This window comes from Tympanuchus pallidicinctus, unplaced genomic scaffold (assembly GCF_026119805.1).
Source record: "Tympanuchus pallidicinctus isolate F22 unplaced genomic scaffold, pur_lepc_1.0 scaffold3, whole genome shotgun sequence".
Classification (NCBI taxonomy): Eukaryota; Metazoa; Chordata; class Aves; order Galliformes; family Phasianidae; genus Tympanuchus; species Tympanuchus pallidicinctus.
Genome location: NW_026294747.1, coordinates 31,199,548 through 31,222,275, shown reverse-complemented (window position 1 = coordinate 31,222,275; position 22,728 = coordinate 31,199,548). Strand labels below are relative to the sequence as shown.

Genomic DNA, 22,728 nt, shown 5'->3' with positions numbered 1-22,728 from the left:
TTATCTCCTAAAAGTATGTGACAAAAAAGACCAACACAGCTTGCAGTACTACAGGCAACTTTCAAACTACTTATAAAATAACTGAGTAAGCAGCACAACAAAAGGAAAAGAAAAATAAAAACAGCACTACTCATTGACTATTGACTATCCACAATTCTATCTGAGAATATTTTCTATACTTTATATCGTTATAAACACAGATGGGCTATCAGATAACAAGGTAAAACCTAAATACTAACTTTTGTCGCTGAAAATAGCACACACTCTCTCCCTTGTGAGATCAAGTTCCATAAAAAGAAAATATCTTAAAAATAGGAGATAAAAAATCTCATAAAAAGAACATCTTTAAAAAAAAAGTCTTAACATTTCAATTTAAAATTAACCATTAGAAGTCCATCAAGTTTGTAAAGACTTTTACAAATATTTCCAGTGAGAAAAGGTAGCATTTCTTTTTGTGATACATATTTTAGATTGCAATATTTGCTTTTTTACCTTAAAGCTACTGTTATAACACAGGCAACTGTTAACCAGTAAAAATGATGTCCTATGTAGATACTTACAACTTTCTATAAAGAAAACACGACCAACACTCCGTCTCCATATCTTTTGATATTTCAGAGCCAACGAAATACTGAAAATTGAAATCAAGATGATACTGAGTCATAGCCTTACATACTCTGTATCAGCTCACATTTTATGAAAGGATACCTGAAAAATGGTTTAGTGACCATGCTTATACAAATTATTTGAAAACAAGCATGTTCAACTAAAGAGGTAACGAGCTCATACTGTTCACTCAATACTTCACACGTAATCAAACTACATGAAGTGAAGTTTGAGGGGAGGTAATCATTGTAAGGTGGGATAAAATTATCATTGACATTTTTAATAAAAAATAAAGGTATGCAGAATAAATAGGACATTTTCTATTGAAATTTGTAGTGGCTGCTCTGTTCACTTCTTTGCCCAATCTTGGTAAATTATGCCCATTCTCAATATACAGAAAAACTGTCCTTGTCTCCTACAATGCAATCTAAATTTATTGCTATTTTAATTAAGTTGAAATTTAATTTGCTAGTTTCATTGCAAGAAGATATAATTTGTTATTTTTATTTTCCATATAGACAACAACTTGTCTGTCTCAAAGGTCACTGTTTAAAATTAAATCCTTCTCTCACTGCCAACCAGAAAACACTTTAAAAAAAAAATCACCTATATTTATTTGCTTTACTGTAAGAATGACATGACGTTCAATTTAAAAAATTAAATAATATCTAAAGTAGGCATTAAATGATTAAAAATGAAATTTATGTAACTTTTTTCTAATTCTCAATTTCTGCCCTGTCTTCAAGAATCAAATTTTGAATATCACTACCGAGATTCTATAAAAAACCAACAGTACAGCCATACTGTAGGGGAAAAAAATTACTGTTTTACAAAAAAAAAAAAAAAAGAAAAAAAGAAAGAAAAAGAAACAGAAAAAGAAAAGGAAAAAATAAAATTTAAAGAGATCAACAAGTTTCCGTCAGTATTAAAAAAGTAACAGTGCATGAAAAAGCTCATTAACAAAAATGAAACAAATAAAGAAATCAATATGTAGGATTAGCAATAATTGTGCAATCAGTGCAAGAACTAAGCTTGATTCACGATTCTACTTATATTTAGAATGAAGTAAAGTCATTTTGCTCAATTTAACATTACATTTTTTCCAGGAGAATAATACTTGCTTTACTGAAACAAACAATGAACATCAGTGAAAACAAGCCACCCAAAAGTGCGTAACCTTTTTATCTTAACAGGCAATAAATTAGAGGTACTTTCTGGATTAGCCAGTGCACATTATGCCACAATGGCGACATTCCAGTATATGAAATCACACATGCTGGCAAAAAGAAAAGATCTCATATGATGAGTAGAGATTACCAATTAAACTAGGCAGACAAAAAAGAAAAAAGAAAAAAAAAAATACTGAAAGCTTGGACACACTGCATTTTCAAAGCACCTTGCCTCTTATAAGGGATGACCATTTTAATTTCATCTTCATTTTTAGTGAATCTCAAATACTGTAGAAAGTGGCTTGTGATATACTATTTACTCCAAAAGAATTCTTATCATTTCTTTCATGTATCAAGCTGGTGTTTTTATCTATCTACTGTTCCAAACGAACTAAGGGATGTGGGTAGCCATGTGTTTTGCACAAATCATTAGAGATACAGGAATGTTTTGAATAGCCATCAATAGTTACATCACTAACTGTAATTTACTACAATGACTTATGATTTTCAATTCATAGAAGTGCATTAAGTGTGTTCTACACATACATTAACACTCCCCATCCTAAAATAAATCCATTTAACTTTTCACAGAATGACTTTTATGATGTTGTCATAGGAAACTGAAGTTAAAACATTTATTTTTAAAAAGGTCATATGTTTTTATTGTAGTTTACAATATTCAAATGGCAGAACGAGAGGGAAAATGTACATGTATGTATGAGAATGCTGGGAACATGCATTTTCAATACTAACCCTGTCCAACAAGTTCTGTGGAAAACACAGAATAAAAAGTATTTGCATATTAAGCTATAATAAGGTAAAAGAGAAATCTACATTGTAAATCAGTTTTGGATACAAATCAATACTAATGAACAACAATTATTTCAGTCAGTGTGTGAATTAAAACAACATCATTAATAAAGCTTAGCTGTTCTGCTGGTAAGCACATCAGAGACCATGCAAGATCTAGTTTAAGGGAAACAGTAAATACAAAGAAAGTAAGTTCCAAATTATTTTGTTATGAAGCTTCACATAAAGACAAACACACACTTCAGGAAAGCCTTTGCAAGTCAAAATCCTATCCAGCTTTAATGAATGCCCTAAATGCCTGAAAAAATTTCAGTTTTTCACTAGATAAGGATGAGAGCTTCTAAGCGTGCAAGAGGATTCAGAATAGTCTCCTCTGTTCTCAGTTTTGTATGTAAAAAAAGTCATTGAAAATCAAAATTTCTCCTTTAGAAAAAGGGGTTTTGTTTGAGTTAAAAATAAATCTGAACATCCCATTCTTTACCTGAATGCTCACAACCAGCTGTAAGAAGTAAGCACACAAGGAGGAACTATAGAGGGCACTGTTGCTCCAGTTTTCGCGAGTTACAACAGAGAAAAGGCCCAAAAGAAAACTGCCAGCAAATAAAGAAAGAAAAGGAATCCAGAGTTAGAGCATGCAAATGAACTACACCTAACGAGTAATGAGGCAAAAAGACTGAAGCTGTGTTTCTGAAGGAAAACGGACTGAAGAAAAGTTTATATAATGGAGCATCAGGCTACTAGGAATACTGCTGCACACGCATTTGACATATTCCTTTGTAGCACTTTCCATGGAGTAGATAACTAATCACAGCACCGCCTTATCCTTTGCAAACAGCAACCTGGTCTGGGAATCCTAATCGCAACCCACATGAAAAGGAGTAATGACTGTTCTGCAGTTCTACAGACAGAATTTATCAACACAAAGACAACACAAAGAGGATCTCCATATTGCACAGCTATCTGCAAAAGGCCAATTCCGCTTTATTTCTTTTGTAATGACAGATACAAAACAATCATTTCTATTTTGAAAATAGTCATGTTGGAGCAATACAAACCAAATAAATTCTAGCCTTTCCAGAAGAATCGTCTCTAAACACACTGATCAGAAAGTGTCCAGCTGAAAGCAATGAAAGCATGCAACTGCTCTGTGTATGACATTTATATCAAAGGGGCCATTAAATAAGTTAGCTTAAATAAATTAGCACCTGCATAAGAAACCAAAATGAATTTTACACAAAGGATGAGCAGAGATAAAAATATTTATGAGGACAAATTCGATAAATGTTTTACTGTTAAATTATCTGAAAGCTCTCCTTTCCTTGATTGCATTTTATTAGAAATAACTCCAATTATATTTCATTAAAAACTAATAAATTTTAAAGCATGTATTACTACTGCCTAATGAGAAATATAAACAATACAAAGCAGCTAGTTACTGCAGCACAGAATAGGACTATATTTTTTCTTTATTTTATTTTTAAAAATTTTTATCCTTAGCAAGCAGGGTGAAGTTGCCATGTACCAAAGTATTGAAATAAGATATGAATAGTACCATTCACTTAAATGAAACTGTAGAGGAGAAAGGTGTTGCTCATTTTTTCAACAGCTTGCTGGCAAAAAACACAAGCAGAACATTTTATAGTACTATGGCAAAAGACATAGGACTTTTTGGAACACTGACTTGAATTCCGATGTAAAGAGAAAAGACTAAAAGAAAGGTATTTTCGAATTAAGTTGGACAATGACTGTGTAATAAACCAAAGAATAACTGTTAACCGAGAAGATGCTCAAGTAAACAGAAAAAAAATCTACCAGAAAACTGTCTATACTATGTGTGTGAATGAACAAAATAAACAGAACTGAAACCACACAGAATGTATGTGGATACTCACTCACAATCCTATGCATAAAAACTGTGATAGTAGCTGTGAAGGAATTGGGTTTCTAAGCATGAAAAGACAGAGGTACTACACAAAAAGTATCTGCCACAGAAAATGAAAACTTTTTTTTTTTTTTTTTTAATTCATAAATAAAAATAAAATAAAAAAAAAATAAACTACAGAAGTAAGTTTGTCATCCAAGATCCCAGTTTCTTCACATATTTTAGATTCCTCGTAGGCGATTTAAATGATAATTTCAAGGAAATTCTTAATAAAAAACACAAAAGATTAAAAAACACAAAACAAACAAAAAAACCCCACCAAACTGAAGTGTACCTCAGAAATAGGCTTCATCTAGATTTTTCCATATTCTGATTCCAAACATTACAGTTTACACATTCCATAAATGAAATATCAATTGAGAAAGTTCACTAAACTTCAAACTGGTGTATATAGTGTCTTTAGGCTAATTCTGTTTTAAACAGAAATTATTTTGGAAGTGCTGAACACATTTCCAGTAACAATCTATTTAGCTCCTGGTTTATATTAGCATTGCTTCTGACCAACACTCCAATTTTATTTTAAACGCTTCATCTTATTCTATTGCTTTCAAGTATTAGGGAAGTCTCACTACTTTCATGCTCCTTTTTAAGTGTTGCATGCATTCATCAAAGCCAGCTTTTCTTAGCCACAGGGTATTAATAAAAGAAGTTAATATTAACCCAGTAAACAAACTACTATAACATTAGACTAAAGCTGCTGAAGTTCTTAATTTAAGATATATGTTAGTTCTATGTAAAACTTCACTGCAATTTAACTCAGAAATGTTGTAGCTCATTCCTACAGACATGCAAGTGAATTCAAATGGAGTTGTAACTGAGGCTGTTGAGTCTACGCATGTCACTTAAACAAAAGTAAAACCATGAAAAAAGTTTTGATAACATTTACAAAATTGACTTAAACATTTTAACATATTTTTCCATTTAACTACAATACTGAATGCCAAAATGTTAATAGATAACTCTCTAAATATTCAAGATATTTAACAAGATATGTGAGATTCCTTTCTCCCCATGCAACACAGAACATTAAAACCAATTTTACTATCGTAATTTATTCAAAGCTTGATTATGAGCAATAGCTGCTGGAAGAAATACCGCATTGTTGATTCATATACAAGCATTTCACTTAACTACATTGGATAATAGCAGTGCTCCTAGAGGAGCATAAAAGCTAAGTGATTAGAAGTCATTACTGTTAATTAGCGTTCACTTTACATTGATAGGGACGAACCTTTTCTGTGCTGAACAAATGGAAAGCTTTTATCTGAACGTCTGCCAAACCTGGTCAAGGTAGACACTGGAATAAAGTGTCAGTGACCAGTAAGTGGAATTCAAAACAACAATAATAAAAAAGCAAAACAAAATTCAAGGATGTATCATCATCCAATTAGTGAGATTCAGTTTTTAAACAGGAAAAGATTTGAAGGGAATGAATAAAACTGGAAACTCATGCTTCACATTCTGCAATCTCACTGATAAAAGGAGGAAATGTGTGTTTATCAAACTTGCTGTGAGTGCACGGTTCATTTGGCGTCTTGTAAACAATGCCTGGCTGCCTATTTCCAAATGCACGTGAGAATCCTGCAACTCAGAGCATCATATTCAGCAAGCAAGGTCATACAAGAGATGGCCCGGAAATGGGAAATTAGGAAAACCTAGCAATCGGGGGTTTAAAACTGACCAGAACAAGCCCTCAGGCTTGTTTACCATCTTTCACCACCAGTCTCACTGCCTCTTCTTAATCAGTATTAACACAAGAATGAGAGTGAGTGAAAAAAACTCCATGCACCTAACAGGGAGAAATAGAGTGACTTTTTTTTGTTTGTTTGTTTACATTAAGCTCAACATTTGTCGTGGTAAGAAACTACCTCAAAATAAGATTCCATTCTTGAAGGAAAACTGAACCCTCCTGAACAGTTTAGATGAGACAGAGAATGACAGGCATCCTGCTGACTACAAAATTTCTGTCTTCCCACTTCCTTTTAAAATTCAAACTAAAACAACAACAACAAAAAACCCCTGTCCTCTGAATGGAACAAGATGCATAATTATTTTCACAGCACCAAAAAGCACTGCCATCAGTGTAATTACTTTTTACCCTCTTCCCTTAACTCATCCTCTTATTCACAGCTACTGACAATGGTCAACCCTTGGATGGAAAAAGTCACTTCAGAATTAGAAGTAAAAAAAAAAAAAAAAAAGAAAAAAAAGCCAATTAAAATAATAATAAATAAATCCATTGATTATGAAGAGTGCAAAGGGATAATTCACATTCTCACAGATAAATTCACTCCAAAGGCACAATGGAGGAACAGTCGTTCTAGAGGAATTATAGAGGAACAAATGCATGCTACATGAAAAAAAAAGGCATCAAATATTTTGCCTTAAAAAAAATAATCCTGCTTTACAAGGAAGCATTGGATGGTATTTCTTATTAAGGTTGGAAGCCATTTTGTAAAACTTCTAAAAGTTCATATACCACATTAATCTCTATGGGCAAAAAGATTTCTAAAAAATCCAAACATCCAAACGTTTACTTAACCAACATGACAAGCAGAGGGCACAAAATAACAATGAATGTCATTGTTTCATTTACTGTATTTTAGGATATTTTTTCCAATACTGATTTTATGATTTCTTTCATTCTATCTGGATTGTGCTTCAGTCACTGAATTACATGTGAAGTTAAATATAAAATGCACAGTACTCACAAGATTACTTCAGAAATTTTACTTAGACAAATAGTTCTTCCTATAATTTAATCTCTCTCAAAATTTCTGAGAAATATAACTTGAAGCAATTAGCCTATACATAACACAAATAATTCAAATTGCAACAGGAAAAACATCAGATTTTCCTCAAATGAAAACAAACAAAAAACAACAAAAAATACCCCAAAGAACTAGAACAGAACCGTTCCAAGCTCTCTGAATCCCATCAGAAAGTGGAAGAAGTTACCTAATTTGCCCTAATTCTTATTAACTACAAAATTAATTTGAAGAACAGCATGCTTAAGTCCCCATATTAAAGATTCTTGAAGTCAATCAGCATTCCTTATCTGGTATCATCTAGATCACTAAGACTCCTAGGAAAGTTTATAAACCTTATTCTCATATGTTGAGAGCATGCGATTAGTCTTTATCATGGAAATACTACCACTGAAGACACAGGGAGATTATTAAAATAGATACCTATATACTGAATGATTATTTCTAAATATGTTACTGTCTCTTTTGTAACATATTTTTGTAGTGAGATAATACTTGTTGTGAAACACTTCAATAGATTTATCCATGCTTTTTTATTTCTGGGAGCAGCCACCCAAAATTTTGGCTGTGCAACAACCACAAAGTCCAGCATCAGTACTGAAACTGAGAACTCATTTCACCCATTAACTACAGCAGCTAAGTTCTGAAGACAGAACGGAAAGGAAGAAATTACCATGGAAGAATATCTGCAACAATGAGGAACAGCAAAATTTATTTTCTATGAGGGAATTAATGCCTAAACAAAGAACAATCTTGTATTCCATTCATTCATCTCAAGCCCCAACTCTGTTTGTTCCAGACCTTCAAGTCCTAGGGATTTTGACTGAATAATGAGAGGACTTAACTTACCTCTCTTTCATCTAAGCCTGCACAAACAATGTATATTATCTCAGAAAAATTATAATCTGAATGAACATAAAAAATTCCACAGTTATTATAATTTTACCTGCCAGATGTACAGGAAGGTTTCTTTCTTCAGTAAATGTAAGAGCATGTCTATGTCAAAAATCATTATCTGTCCTTAAAAAATAAATATTAAGTATGGGAGTCACACTGTATTAAAAAGCTCTTTGTTGCTGCAATTAAAAAGCACATTACTTTTAGTGACTACTGAGTTAGAAGACCACTGCTCAAGGATGCAGCATTATTTCTTTCCTTCTTTCAGAACCCTGGTAAAATGAAATAGTGCCACAAGTAAAGGTTACTTTGATTAAAATGTTTCATACATCCAATATACTCAGCATCAATTCTTATTTTTCAGGTAATGACCAATGGATGATACCATAATTCATAATCCCTCTGTCCCGAGATCCAAAGTATTAATTTCTTCCAAGTATAATGTTAGGGGCTGTTCATAATCTTGTAGGTTTTGAACCCACAAAGTGCAAAGCAAAAACAACTGATGCAAATAACTTTTTAAAACAGAAAATACACTGAAAATCAACTTACATCCTTTATAATAGATATACACAGACATATGACCCAAATATATTACAAAGAAGCTATGAACAGAAACAATTTTTCAAAATACTAATTACAAAAAACTTAATTGTTGAAAAACATTATAGAAGAAGATGAAGAATAGCTTGAAGAAAGCAACTGCTCAGTAAGAAAGTTCTAGATTTCTACAAAATTATCACAGCAGTGGAAACTTACAAAATAAAGGAAAGCTTTCACAGAATGGAGTAGATAAGGCAAGAAACTTGGAAGAGGACAACAATTTACTGAATCCCAGAAGTGGAACAAGTTATCTTGCATTAGTTTTTAGAGTCTGGATGCTGCAAAAACTGCTGTCCTGAATATAGGTCTAAGCTATCAATCCGTGCGATACAGAACACAGCCCAACATTCAATAGAAAACAACCCAACACTCAAGACATCTCACACTACTTCACCACTATATGGTTGTTTCAAACATCAATGCTTTGGGCAACATCGTAATTACATTGAAAAGGGACAAAGTGGGGACATTTTTCTACGTACTTCAAAAAATAGAGACATGGTAAAACCCTGAAGATAATTCAGATAACTAAGAAACTCTAGTGCTTATACACTTTTCTGGAGAAAGCCCAAATATGCAAAGCAACAAACATGGGCAAACTGGCAATAAGAGCTCCTTATACAGTATTATGGATAATAAATTAAATTATTCATTAGATTTCAGAATTTACATGTCTTACAAAGCAAAAATACTGCTATTAGGTGAGGACTGTCTGGTTAGATACATTTTGACATCACATAAATACTCTAATATATTTCAAAACATGTAATGAATAAAGATGGTCTAAAATAGGATATTAGGCAAGTGGAACGTAAATATAAATTTATTTCATAAATATGAAATCAATCATCTCAGTTTGTGACAATAAAATTAACTGGTTTATAGTCATGAACAGTCAATATCACTTTTTGAATCCTAGATTGTTACGCTGAGTACCTAGCACTGCAAAGGAATATTTAATTTCTTAAAAGTCATGTTAACATGATGCTTTTATAAACATCAAATGCATTTAATTTCATCATGTTTTTTTTTTTTTTTTCAAATATGGTTTAAATTATCATTATTTACTAAACAAGTACCTTCAATATAAGCATTCTTTACCATGTGAAAGCAAAGCACATTAAGCAATTTTCAACTGAATACAACTTTCCTGTACAGTTATGCAGAAACCATTTGACAGAAAAACAGATCTATGCTACTTTCACCAGTGTTTTGAGATTATGTTCATTTAAGGATGCATTTTTACAAGCCTCTTTCAGAATTCCTCTCCTGCCTTCAACAAAGAGCAAACTGAGATATATTAACATATCCGGAAAAAAAAATCCTAAAGAGAAATCACTAGCAATTAAAATTTACATAGTAAAAGTACAAAACTATAAATAAATGTAAAAAATTAAAAATAGAAAGCTTTCAAAGTTACTTTCAACCCAGAATAAAGTTTAATATCTTTTCTTTAAAATTAAAAATACAAAGAGTTACATCTTCTGCAGATTATGACTATAACATATTATTGATAATTATGCAGTTATTCATCAGAATAGACTTCTACTGAAACTCTGCACTGGAGTTTCATAGACAGATTTGGCTATAGATAGATAAGAGCATGTTTAGCCAAAGACTAACATAAAAGCAATGTATTGTTAATATTTGTGCCTTTAAAATATCATGCAGTAGAATTAATATTTCTGTACAGGAAAGAGATAGATATTTGGTTCCAGACAACTTGATAACATCTCTTTCAGCTATAGTTATAATTACCATGTATTAACTTCCAAAGCAGAAGTTGTCATGATCTAACATTAGCATTAATTTATGTCAAGCATCCATTTCTCCAAAGACAGCAAGGATCGAAAAGGAAGTATGATCTTAATTGCCATTAATCTGACCATTTTTAATTAAATTGATCTGTAATTTATTATCTTACACAGAGGCAGAAAGCCGCTACCATGCAGCTTTACAAGACAGCACGTGTAGTCCCTATAATTTCTAATACTATCATGATTCAAAAATTGTATAAAAGTGCTGTGCCATATTTCTTTCAATTCCTATAGAACATTCTATTTAAAACCTCCATAAGCACTCTAGAGCACAACACAGCCTACATGTACTATTCTCCTCTGGAGTAGTCTTATACTCAACACAGGTACATGATCTCAGTTTTCCCTGCTGAAGATGTTTAGTTAAACGTAACATACAATTTCAGCACTGGCTCAGGAAGCACTCTGCACTCAAGCCACATTCTTAGTCTAATCTGCAATTTAATTTTTTTATACAAGAATAAACCTAAAGCTTTCAGGTTTAAATCTCAATTCAGTGGAAAAAAATGAAGGAGGAAATGCTCAGTATCTGAACTGAAGACAAGAAATATCTTCAGTTGAAGTTTCATAAAGCAGTCTACCAGCTTTATCCATAAAAGTAAATACATATTTATTTTTTATTTATAATTATTTATTAAATTATTTATTATATATAATTCATATTAAACAATATTTATATTAAACAATTTATATTAAACAATAAACATGTTTTCCTATACACTGTATTGCTTTAGTGCCATGTACTGCAGTCACAACTATCATGATATAAATTGGCATATAGCTGCAGGGCTACCAGAAGCAAAATCAGTAGAACCATAATTGTAAAACATTCCTTAATACTTCGTGGACTATCTGCAACATACAGACAAACAAATCCTAGTTTATACAGCATACACACAACCAAATGGAAATGTTTAGATGCTTTTTTTCCATACACTGATAAATGCACAACCTCCCTCAATTCTCTCATTCAAGTAATCAAACGACACATTTCAAATATGAAACTATATAAATATTTGGATTTAGCCTGAAATGTGGATTAATAAGTTTGACTTATATTGGAAGGAAGGGGAATAAGGTGAATAAAGTTACACTATATATTTACAGTGCAAGGAAGAACAAAAGAATGGACATTAAACTTTTAAATGTGTGAGTGTCAAAAACTTTTCTCAAAGCTTTCCTTAGTGGATCATTTACCTAAATTCATAACTGAGTCAAATTTTTTAAACAATCAAAGCATACGGAAGCAATACAATTGTCCTCAAGTATTTCATTCTTTTCATTCATCATACCTTAACAAGTTTCAAGAGGTGGTAAAGGTCTTCAACCTCATCTTCCTGACACGTTGTATACACTCTTCCAGTATTTATGCTGGTACCCTTTATGAAGCAACGATAGAGTGGCAAATCCATTGCATCAGCATATAGATCAATGGCATGGTGTCCTACTGTCTGATACATATAGCTGTCCAATTCATCACTCTGCCCTGTCACAGTTAAGAAATAATCTCATTAGCTATATAATTTCAACAGTTAAAGATAATCATAATACTTCAAAACACTGAAAAAATCTAAATGTTAATATTGTTTCGTGCACAAACAGATGTTTAGAGACATTAACTCTATAAACATGGGGGAAAAAAAAAGGTTTTCTCCACCCAGACATACGTCAAGAATATGCTGCCTTTTTGAAAACTGCCGTGGAGTCTGCTGTGGAGTCTGCTTCTCCTTCAGTATTCTTCCCTGCTTCATCCAAGTATCCAAGACTGGTCCAATTCTTCTCTTATTCATAGGGTAATTCAAATAGGAGTTTGTGCTCAGAGGCACAAACCCAGGTGTATTTCAGCATATTCAGTGCAAGAAATATGGAATGCATTACAACACTGTAAATAAGCAGTGACTTGTCACAATTTTCAAAACTTTCAGCGTTTATATTATTTCCATGGCCATTGAGAGACAAGAGCAGATTATCTGAACCAATGTGGAATAAAAGTAGATTGCTACAGTGTTTTGACATTAACATTCAAAAAGAGAAAACACCTTACAGTACCAAGTTCTTTCTACCTTCAGTCATTTTAATAATCACTTAGAATGTGATCAAATCTTTGCTGCTATTTCCTTAATCAGGAGAAAAAAAAAAGGTAACTGAAATTTCTTACAAGCAGTTTGTAGCTAACAAATGAAGAAAAAAAGCAGCTAAAATGCAGCAATCATAGATTACAAATACATCTCAAACTGTTTCTACATAAAATCATTCAAATAATTGCTCAAATAAGTTGAAAATATTGCTGAAATTTCAATCTCATTTGTTAAAAGCTATCTGAGTTCACTATTTTAATGCTAATCTATCACACTGGAACTTCTCTTAATTTACACATAAACACTTAAAGGAGCTCTGCAGTACATCTAGCATATCTTGAGAACAGTCTGTAATACTGATCAAGGTAATTAATTTGTGATGTAACAATTAAATCATGTCACATTTGATGCCATACAACAGTCACAAAGATATGTACTTGCACAGAATGGGCAAGTCCAAACACATAATCACAACTAACCAACCTAAGCCAAAATAGATGATTTAAAAGAGAAGTCAGTATTTTCCAACATAAATAAAACATGACAAGGTCTTTAAACTGATATTCAGTTCAGAATACATAGTTTTTCTTATTAATTGAGACTCTCCAGGCAGCACTGGTGCAGATAAAATAAAATGAATGGCATAGAATCTGCCATTGCCTGAAGCACCTCAATTAACTTTCCACAAAATATCCAACTACACACTTAAAGACACCATTTTATGATTTTAATGACAATATTCTACATTTCTTATGGGGATAAATTAGTTTAAAGACAACTTATTTCAATAAGATTATAGATGATTGTGTGCTAGCTATGAAGAAAATAAATTGTTCCTGTACTCCCAAGCATTTGCTAGGTCTGTCCATGATTTATCTGTGATGTCAGCTCCCATTTTCTCTCACTTTCTCTGGATAGCTTCCTGAAATGTAGTTACCAGGTTAATTGTTGATAGACATTATACTTTAACATATTTAATATACTCTCCTGCCAGCTGGATAACAACACACATCATTTTATGCTCTAGACAAACACAGAAGTAGCAGATACTCCCCTGCTCAGCTCACTCCTGACTCAGACTACCTGAGATTCTCCCATAATCTTCTGTAGGAATAAGTCTAGGCCTAGCCTGTGAGGAACTGATCAGAAAACTGGACAAAGCTAAAAGAAAGAAAGAAGCATATCAAGATAAACTGCAATTCAGATCAGTTCTACAAATGTTGGGCTAGAATAATGGAGAAAGGTACATTAAGTTAAAAACAAACAAGCAACTTCAAAACTGCTTACTTTGGCAAAATGGTTTATGCTAGTTTAACGCATTTCTAGAAATACAGTATTCATTTTGTTTGATCATTTCCTCTTACATCTTTTACTGTTTGTGCTACTTAACTCATACAACCTCTTCCCATACCACCGGAAATATTTGTGCTTTTTTTTCTAAATTGTTTAAGGCTTTCTTTTACCAACCTCCACCTTGTGTTTTTTGTTGTTTTTTTTCTCTCTCTTCAAGGAAAAATAAATTAAATTGAATAGGTATCCATGTCATTTTCTTCCTTCTACCTGAGATTTCTAGATTGCCCTTCAATATGTAAATACTGAAGGCAAAGCTGTCAGTCTACTATTTCTAATTAATACAAACAAGCAAAAAACTCCTATGTGGTATTTCTACATACCTGTGGTTTCAGCAGGTCTTAAGTTGGCTAGAGCAACAATCTGATGCCCAGCAGCAACACACTGCATCATATTATAACAGCTGTCCTTCCCACCACTGTAAAACAGAAAATAGTGACAATTAAGTGAAAATACTGCAAAAAACTCTAGCTCTCTCCGGGACTACTTTAGCCCTCCTGTCTCGCTCTCAACATTATCAGAGCAGGTTACTAAGTATTTGAATAAGAGGAGGTTGCAAAATGCTAGTAGGAACTGAAGGATGATTTCGCCATAGCAAAGCTGAAACAATGTTTCCTATTTATACACAGTAGCCAAAAAAACAGGTATCCAGCTCTAATCTTTTATCTCATTTCTCATCAGAGAGCTTACATGAAGAACAGCCATTTCAACTGGAATCCCTTCAGAACAAGAACCATCTTTTACTCCAGGGATCAATTATTCTGTACCCATTATTAAGTAACATGGAAACAAACAAACAAAACTCCCAGTATCCAGAGATACAACTCCAGAGATACAGCAAAACTCCAGAGAACAACCAGATTTAGCTGTCCTTTTAGATGAAAACTACGGCAATAACTTTCATGCTTAATGGGATATGTTGTCCAAAGTTTCAATACTTTAAATGTACTTCCCATTGTCAGAAGTTCTAATTGTTGCAGGCAGTAGGTGCAGTTTGCTCTGCACGAAACATGCCACTTTTTACTACAGATAATTGCAGATAACAAAAATTACAGCTAATTAAATAAAAGCTGGAATAACAAGTGGAAAAACATTCCCCTCTGAGGCCAAGAGACGGTAATGCAAAAACATGGAACATGATTAGTTTTGACTTAAAACCTAATGAAACTTTTTTCACTACCAGTGAGAAAAGAACCCTAGATTTTAATCCCTGTCAAAAGAAGCACTACAATCTAACAACAAAACTAAAACTGGTGCAGATACAAAGACTTCAACATCCCATGCTCAGATTCACATCCTTCAAACTACAACTGCAAACACCAACCCAGGACAGAAGTCACAATACCTCTGTGAAACTGCTTCCTGCCTCGTGGTCCCTGGGACCAGAACAGAAGAGCAGACAGCAGTTTGAAGCATTCCTTGCTGCAACTGGCCACCACCATTTCCCTGCTGTTAGGAGCAAAATCCTTCAGCATCTCTAACAGGAAGCTCCCGCTTTTATCTCTCTCTCATGCAAGAGCTTGAAATGTATTACAGTAATACAATCATACAGCTATTCCCCTCAATTCAGGCTTCTATCCATGGTAAAAATCTGCATGCTGACCCTAACTTTCTGTGTAACTCAAACCTCAAGAAGAAGTTGTATAAACAATATGGAATCCTTTTGTACTTTACAGACTGTCATAAAGCAGGTGCTTATGTTTCAGTGTTATAAATATGATAAACATATTTCTAATTTTAGGGTCCATCTGTACCTAACAATATTCTCAACCATTCCTACAACATTCTTCTGATCTATATATGGATAAAAGAACATTAAAAGACGTATTCATTAATTCTGAATACTGTGCTTGATAGCTTGAAAATGTAGTTAGCATTCACTTCATAAAGTGAAATTTCAGGCTAAACAGTCTCATAATAAGACAAAGGCTCTTTTATTTCTGAATGATTCCATTCTAAAAAGTAAAAGCCTACTACTGGCACTGATTTCTACTCCAAAATACAACTTAAGCCAAGTAATGACAGTCGATATTTTTGCCTTTGCCATTCACAGAGTTTCAATATTAACATTTCTAATTAAAATTAAGAAGGATGCCAGAATAAATTTATTAATCTTTTAATACAATTCATTTTAATATTTCATTAACATGAATTGTATTAAATGTTATCATTTTAAGATGAGGCTACATTCAGATTTCCCACATTTATTGAAGATTTGTAGAGTGCTTGCTGTATCACACGGTATTATACTCCTATTTATTTTCTGTATTACGGTTATCATGGCCCTAAAAAATAACTATGCCAAAGAAACAGAAGGAAATGTTACCTACATAAAAGGCCTTCTAGTCTAGCAGTAAAACACAAGACAGCTAGGTCCAATGAGGCCAATACTGGAAGAGGAAGGTGGACTCAGCACAGTTCCAGCCCAGCTTGTGACAGGAAAAAAAAAAAAAAAAAAAAAAAAAAAATATCCAAGAGAGATTAAAGCACATAGTTTTTGAAGGACACTGAATGATGCTGGCCACACCCAGGCTTAGGTTAAACAGTGCTCCAGGTCCATTAACAGATAGGACTATAAACTAACAAAATACCAGAAGAAAAAATAAGGTAATCATAAAGGCACAGATCCATAAAAGACTTCTAGGAAAAAAAAAAATCCTTCTATCAACAAATGTAACCATTTACACTAAGAAAATTCCACAAGAATTAAAGAATTGAAAAAAAAATATCATATTTCAGTTAGAAGACTGGCTTTAAAATGTCTATGATTTAGACATAATAAACACAATACAGGGCTTAGCCCATAAATATCACCTTAGTGCAAGACTATCAACTTTAAGTGTGGCCAACATTTTAGAACAAAAAGAAACAGGCTAAAGTAGTTTTATACATAATCCTGACCTTTTCAAAAGTAAGAAGCACTTTTCAAATACTTTTTCTCCCTCTGATCTTCGAGACTAGCTCTGTTACAAAGATTTTAGACACTTTGATGTCTCTTTAAAATTCTTCTTAAAACTATTACTGAAACTAAATACATCCTTGTAAATTGCCCATAAAAATAGCAAATGTGTTACAAACCTGTTTTAGGATTTTATTTCATCCTGCCATTTAACACATTCCTCTCTTTAGAGAATATCAAAGTAAATAAACCTGGGAGACAGAAACTTAGCTCTCAAACACGAAAAAGCACTGAAGTTGATTCTCCCTGTCATTATTTAAGCAGATCTTGAGAAGCACAGATACCATTTGGTGTTCCATTTTTTCCTCTTTGGGTAGTATTTCAATGATTTGTAATTGTTGTGGCCAAATAACAACTTCAGAGGGGTCTGACATCAGACATTGCCTGAGAGAATTTAACACATTAAATATTAGAACTTTGGTAAAGTGAATGCACCCAAAAATAAAAACACACTGCTTGCATTCTATATAAGCAGTTCCCACGTATAGGTTCCTCAGCTTGCTGTCTTCTAATTGTTATTTTTCAAGAAAACAATCAGACTGCTAGAAAAGCAAAATAACACTCATCTCTTTTTGAAACTACAAAAAAAAAAAAAAAAAAAAAAAAAAAAAAAAAAAGTATTATTTACAGTACAACAACCATGGAAACGGACAAAAGCAGCAGGACGACATGAGAAGCAAATAAAACACCTCACAGATAGGGCTGAGCCAAACCATAGCTACTTTAATGGGGAACTCCCGTCTTTTTTTTAAACGAGCAAAAACGAAATGCCCCTTGGAAGGCACGCTAGGAAGTCTACCGTGAGAGATCATAAAGTATTTGGACGGGAAACAAAAAATAACCTTGAAAATTGAACTAAAAGTGAGCAGAACTGCCCTAACTGCATGGTCTTGGCAAAGGCCCCACTCACGAAACAGGAGCTGACCGAGATAAGGGGCGGGCAGCAATCAGCGGAAGGGTCTTGAACTATATTTTTCTTTTCTTTTCTTTTCTTTTACAGACCGGTAATGTTCGCAGTTCCCGACAGCACGGCATTAGCAGCGCGGCAGCCTTGGCCAGCACGTGGTTGGGGGGGGGCGGGGGGGAAAGGCTCTGCTCACCCTGCCCTGCCGGACCCTCCCATCCGCCGGGCAGGGGCGCGGGGCGGCTCGGGGGAACGCTCGGGCGGCGCTGGTGGCACCACGCCCCGCAGTCTCTCCCCCGCTGCGCCCTGCTCTGCCGCCAGCACCTCGCTGGCCGTTACCTGATCAGAGCCACTACTCGCATGCTGCACACTGCCCGGGGCGGTAACACTGAACAGGAGACGTGCGATGAGTGCGCAGCTCAAGCTCCCCACCACCCCGGGCCACGCACGCCGCCGCTACCGCCCGGCAGCGTCCCCGCGGCAGGCCCTCCTCCCAGGGCAGCCCGGCCGATTGCCTGAGCGAGAGGGAGGTGTTCCGGGCCGCCGCCAGGCCCTGCCCGGGAGGACGACTTCTCACGCGTCCGGGAGAGAGCTCTGGGGACGCGGCTGCCAGGACCGGCCCGGCGGGGAGCTCGGCAGGGGGAGGCGCCGGGGAAGGCAGCGCGTGGGGCGCCTACGTGCGGGCGGGCGGCCTACTGCCGGTAGGCCCGGGCGGGCCGCTTGTTCCGTGCACAGCGGACGCAACTGCTAGGTCCACCGGGCTCTTGTGCTTCGTTATGGTGCGGGAGGGCCGGGTGCGGTGGAAGGAAATTGTGCGGGACTTCAGAGTTCGTCACCCCGAGGCGACTCACGGCGGGGCCGGGTAGAGCTGCGTGCTCCCTCAGTCCCTGTTGGGGAGACCCTTTCCTGTCACCGCGGTGCCGTGAGGATCTGTGCGGGCAGGAGGAGGAGGACTGCCTGTTGCAGGCGCACGTGGGAAATGTCCACCTGCAGCGCTGAGCTCAGCTTCCGCCGGCCATAAACCTAATGTAACCCTCCTTGTGGGTCAGTTTTGCTAATAACCAGACCCTTACGCACACAGTGTACACCACTGTAGGTCTCCATGCTGAATCAATACGGCATTAAAGTCTAGCCTCTGAATACAAACTCAATTTTCTCTCTCCCAGGTCAAAGACAAAGCCTGGTGAAATAGCAACTATCCTAAGTCTTACACCATTTTACACCTAGCATTGCTAGTGGTACCATGGCTAGGTGTTGCATAGTGCTGGGAGAGCCCACCACACCCCACGCTTGTGCACTTAGAATGGGGCTGGAGATCCCTGTATAGCTGTTTGTTGCTTGTCCCTTAGGAGGTTGCTACAGAAAATCATCAGACACATGTAGTATCATGGAGTCAGACCATGGTCTGCTGGGTTCAGTTAATCCCCAGAGAGCCAGCACCATACAGACCATGCGTCACCCCAACCAGGAGCTTTAACACCTGGTTCCATGTGAACTGAGTTGCATAACAGCACAGCTAACATAAAAGGCTTTGTTCTTAAGAGCTCATGACAAGGGTATGCTTTATACATGAGATCTTCTCAGCCCTATGTAAAGTGATATTATGCACTTTATAACAACCTGTACCATTAGGGCCCAGTGCAAGCCTCTGAGAAACAATTTGCCTGCTCATTTGTTGTATTTGAAGTTCCCAGGAAGAAAAAAAGATGAATGAAAACAGATAAGAAAATTCCTTTTAAAAAAAAAAAAAAAAAACACTTTATTTTTAGTGAAATTATAGTGTTAGGTGTACCAAAATAAGTTCTGTAATACCTGGTGAGACAGATACAGTATTTAGGAATTTTTTTTAAACAGCCACAAACCAGTTCGCAATAGCTGTTTCTGGGAAGTTTATTTTATTGTTTTTGTTTTTTCTTCCTGGATGATTTGACTGTACTTGATTTGTATGATTTGTGCAATAAGTTCCTGTAACATGTAAAATGAGAGTAGTTAATTTCAGGCAGATATAAAGGCAATAAAATGATTTACTAAATACATTCCTGAAAAAGATGAAAAAAAAAATCAGTAAGTATTTGTGCAGGTGTCGTAACAACAACATAGATTTTCCCACACAGGAATAATTATGAAAAATTCTGTGTTTTAAAAAATATTTCTTCAACTCATGATTTGAGCATGACAAGCCATCAGTTGTGAGACAAAATATTGGACTTAGTTGGGAATTACAAGGCAGTTTGATTTTCTTGTAGTTTTGTGATGGTGGAAATGCATACTTCTTAGAAAGCCATTTTTGCTTTTTATAACTCATTAAATGATCAGAACCAAGGTTACTTAAACCTGAAATTCTGATGAAAGGACAGCAGCCAAGTTAATGGTTTTTATTTGCTTGTTTTTTGTGCTCAGAAATGTAAAATGGAGGCCTGTTCTGAATTAAAACTGCAAATCCAGGGGACTCCAAGATTATAGGAGAGATTAAAAAATTGAATCAAGCAACATTGTATAATATTCAGGCAGAAGATCACTGCACTTCTGAGGAACTGTAAAAGAAGGTAGAGTAAAGGTATTTGATTTACTGGGAAAAAATGTGGGTGGATATTTTATCATACCTTACCTCCTGTCTTTTCTGTTAAAATATTTTTCTTTTTGTTATTAAAAAAAAAAATTCAGCTAGTATTTGTGAACTTCTAAAAGATGCTTATTCACTATATTTAAAAACAATACATGAAATGTAAAAAATACATACGTTTTTCTACTTTAGAACATGCAGATGCTATAAAATCAATACTTTTAATCACATAAATTTATAACAAATTTGAAGACTTGTAAAGATATTGACTCCTCAGTATCACTGTTAGCAGCTCTGGAAAGATCTTAATTCAGAATAATTCTGAAGTCTCTTTCTCATAAGTCCATTATTATCTAACTGACACAATGCTGTTTCTTTTTCAGCAGATGGTTCCATTGCACTCAATTTTACAGCTTTCAAAAAACAAATTTCCCGACTTGTTTGAACTAGAAGTTACATATGACACTACAGGACTAAAGCCTACTTCATTTGCTCTCAAAACTGGAATTTTTGTGAAGATATCACTAATTATTTGCACAAGTAAAAAGCCTGTTCAGCATGTGAGAAATGTCAATAGCAAATTAATAAAGTGAAACTGTGAAACAAATTACATTTTACCCAGGAGGGCGCTAGTTTCAAACAACTTGAAACATATTCAGTAGGTAAATCTTTTCAGTCTCATCCACCTGATGAAATAGCTCTGGTGCTTTTAAAATGTTTTGCCATATGGCAGTGGACGAAAGACTTTGCATCATCTGTCAGACTGGTTGCCCAAGACATTCTATTATACTGTTGCAATAGCTGAAGCAAGAAATTCACCAAAGCTTCCTTTCTTCTTGGAGAAGTATTGGCTAGTTTGTACAGAAAAAAACGGTGATGGCTCCATGATTCTCTCTCACCATTTTCTGCCTAGAAAGTTGAAAATAATAATAATGAATTAATATTATTGGAGGAACCTGACAGAGGATTAAAAATTGCAATGCAGTATCCCTAACGACTTGGAATAGTTAATTAAGTTATCTTATAAATGAGTTCCAAAAATAACTTACTTTCAGCAAGTTATTCTGAGAAACAGCCACTTTAGCATACCTGAGCTGCAGTGCCTATTAGAAAAGGGCCAATTATCCAGTGACTGGCAGTTAAAGGTGAACTGCTGTAGTTCTTAATTAAAAGGCTCCGTATTACAATCACCAGTAACAGAATTCTATATATAAAGAAGACATAGCATTAGAAGAATATTTCCATTTTAAAATAAGGATTTTGAAAAACTGCTTCCTCTACTTGCCAAGCTAAGCCCCTGTAAGAGCCCTGGAGTAGCCATCTGTGCTATTTATTTTATATTTATTAGAGGTGCTCCCCTATGACCCACCTGCAGCCAGAAGGGTTTCTCTCCTGTACCAGGTGGCAGCATTATTACTGCTGCTAATGCCTAAAGTTGTTACTACATAAATATTAATATAAATATTATATAAATATATTATATAAATATTATTTTAGATTTTAAGAGAATACATCTCTCTAAGAGAGGCTAAGGAGTTCTCTGTGGAGATTCTTCAGCTTCTTGCCTGTTACAATTGGAAAGACTAGCACAGTGGCAGGGTAACACAAAAATGTAACAACAAAGTGACCAGTGCAGATAGGATAGTATTTCACAGGAGCATAAGCATGTGCTCACCCATCTCCAAATATCTAGACTTGCAGAAAGGACCCCATCAGCAAGGAATCTCCAACCAGAGATCCTTCCAGAGTGGCAGTCAGCCATTAAATGGGGGTCTAAGAGGTGGAGCCAGGTTCCACCCCTTCCGGTTACACAGGTGAATTGCCTTCACATGTGCTCCCAGGGTTGACCAAGTCCTTTCCTCAGGTGCTCAATTAGTGGTTCAGGCTGTGATTCAGCAGTTCCAATACACTGCCAATGACAACTTTCCTGAATTTCCACTTACTTTCCCGTTAACAGGATATTATCAACTCTTCTGTGAGATGCAATGAAGTTATTTTTGGGGTAAAAAGCTTCTAGAGTGGAAGAATGTGCTGTACTAACGTACTATTAAATGTGTATCTCCTCATCTAAGGACTCAGGATCACTCTGTCTTCATTTCAAGTTCAGCAAATATAAATTACTTTGCTGAATTGCTACATTCTGTATAATCATGCTACTAAGGTATTATGCCTGAGATTATGCACCCTACTGAGATTAGTTTGAACACTATATCATACTGTTCACTTCTTTTTAGGCAGTGACTTCAGACATCTATCTCCAGC

At 35.2% G+C, this 22,728-nt stretch overlaps 1 protein-coding gene and 2 long non-coding RNA genes across 11 annotated transcripts in view; 1 reads left to right on the top strand and 2 right to left on the bottom strand.

Moving 5' to 3' along the window:
- Positions 1 to 18,389, bottom strand: part of DPH6 (diphthamine biosynthesis 6) — a 178,132-nt gene extending 159,743 nt beyond the window's left edge. Inside the window, exons 1-3 of one of the 9 annotated variants that reach the window (XM_052693900.1) lie at positions 18,243 to 18,389; positions 14,364 to 14,458; positions 11,905 to 12,098 (exon numbers count right to left, since the gene is read on the bottom strand). In XM_052693900.1, the coding sequence (XP_052549860.1) occupies positions 11,905 to 12,098; positions 14,364 to 14,458; positions 18,243 to 18,265 (312 nt within the window). In that variant the 5' untranslated portion in view covers positions 18,266 to 18,389. Of the gene's footprint in view, positions 1 to 11,904; positions 12,099 to 14,363; positions 14,459 to 15,385; positions 15,909 to 16,366; positions 16,459 to 17,924; positions 18,172 to 18,242 lie in introns of those variants that run through there. The other 8 variants (XM_052693908.1, XM_052693901.1, XM_052693902.1 and 5 more) reach the window with 8 other exon arrangements.
- Positions 18,390 to 18,557: 168 nt separating this feature from the next.
- On the top strand, positions 18,558 to 20,973 carry LOC128085917 (uncharacterized). The gene is made up of 3 exons (XR_008209159.1): positions 18,558 to 18,947; positions 20,304 to 20,449; positions 20,853 to 20,973. It is a non-coding gene; the product is annotated as an uncharacterized LOC128085917 (long non-coding RNA).
- On the bottom strand, positions 20,672 to 22,197 carry LOC128085912 (uncharacterized). The gene is made up of 3 exons (XR_008209149.1): positions 22,142 to 22,197; positions 21,979 to 22,049; positions 20,672 to 21,375 (listed from the first exon to the last, which is right to left on the bottom strand). It is a non-coding gene; the product is annotated as an uncharacterized LOC128085912 (long non-coding RNA).
- Positions 22,198 to 22,728: the final 531 nt, after the last annotated feature.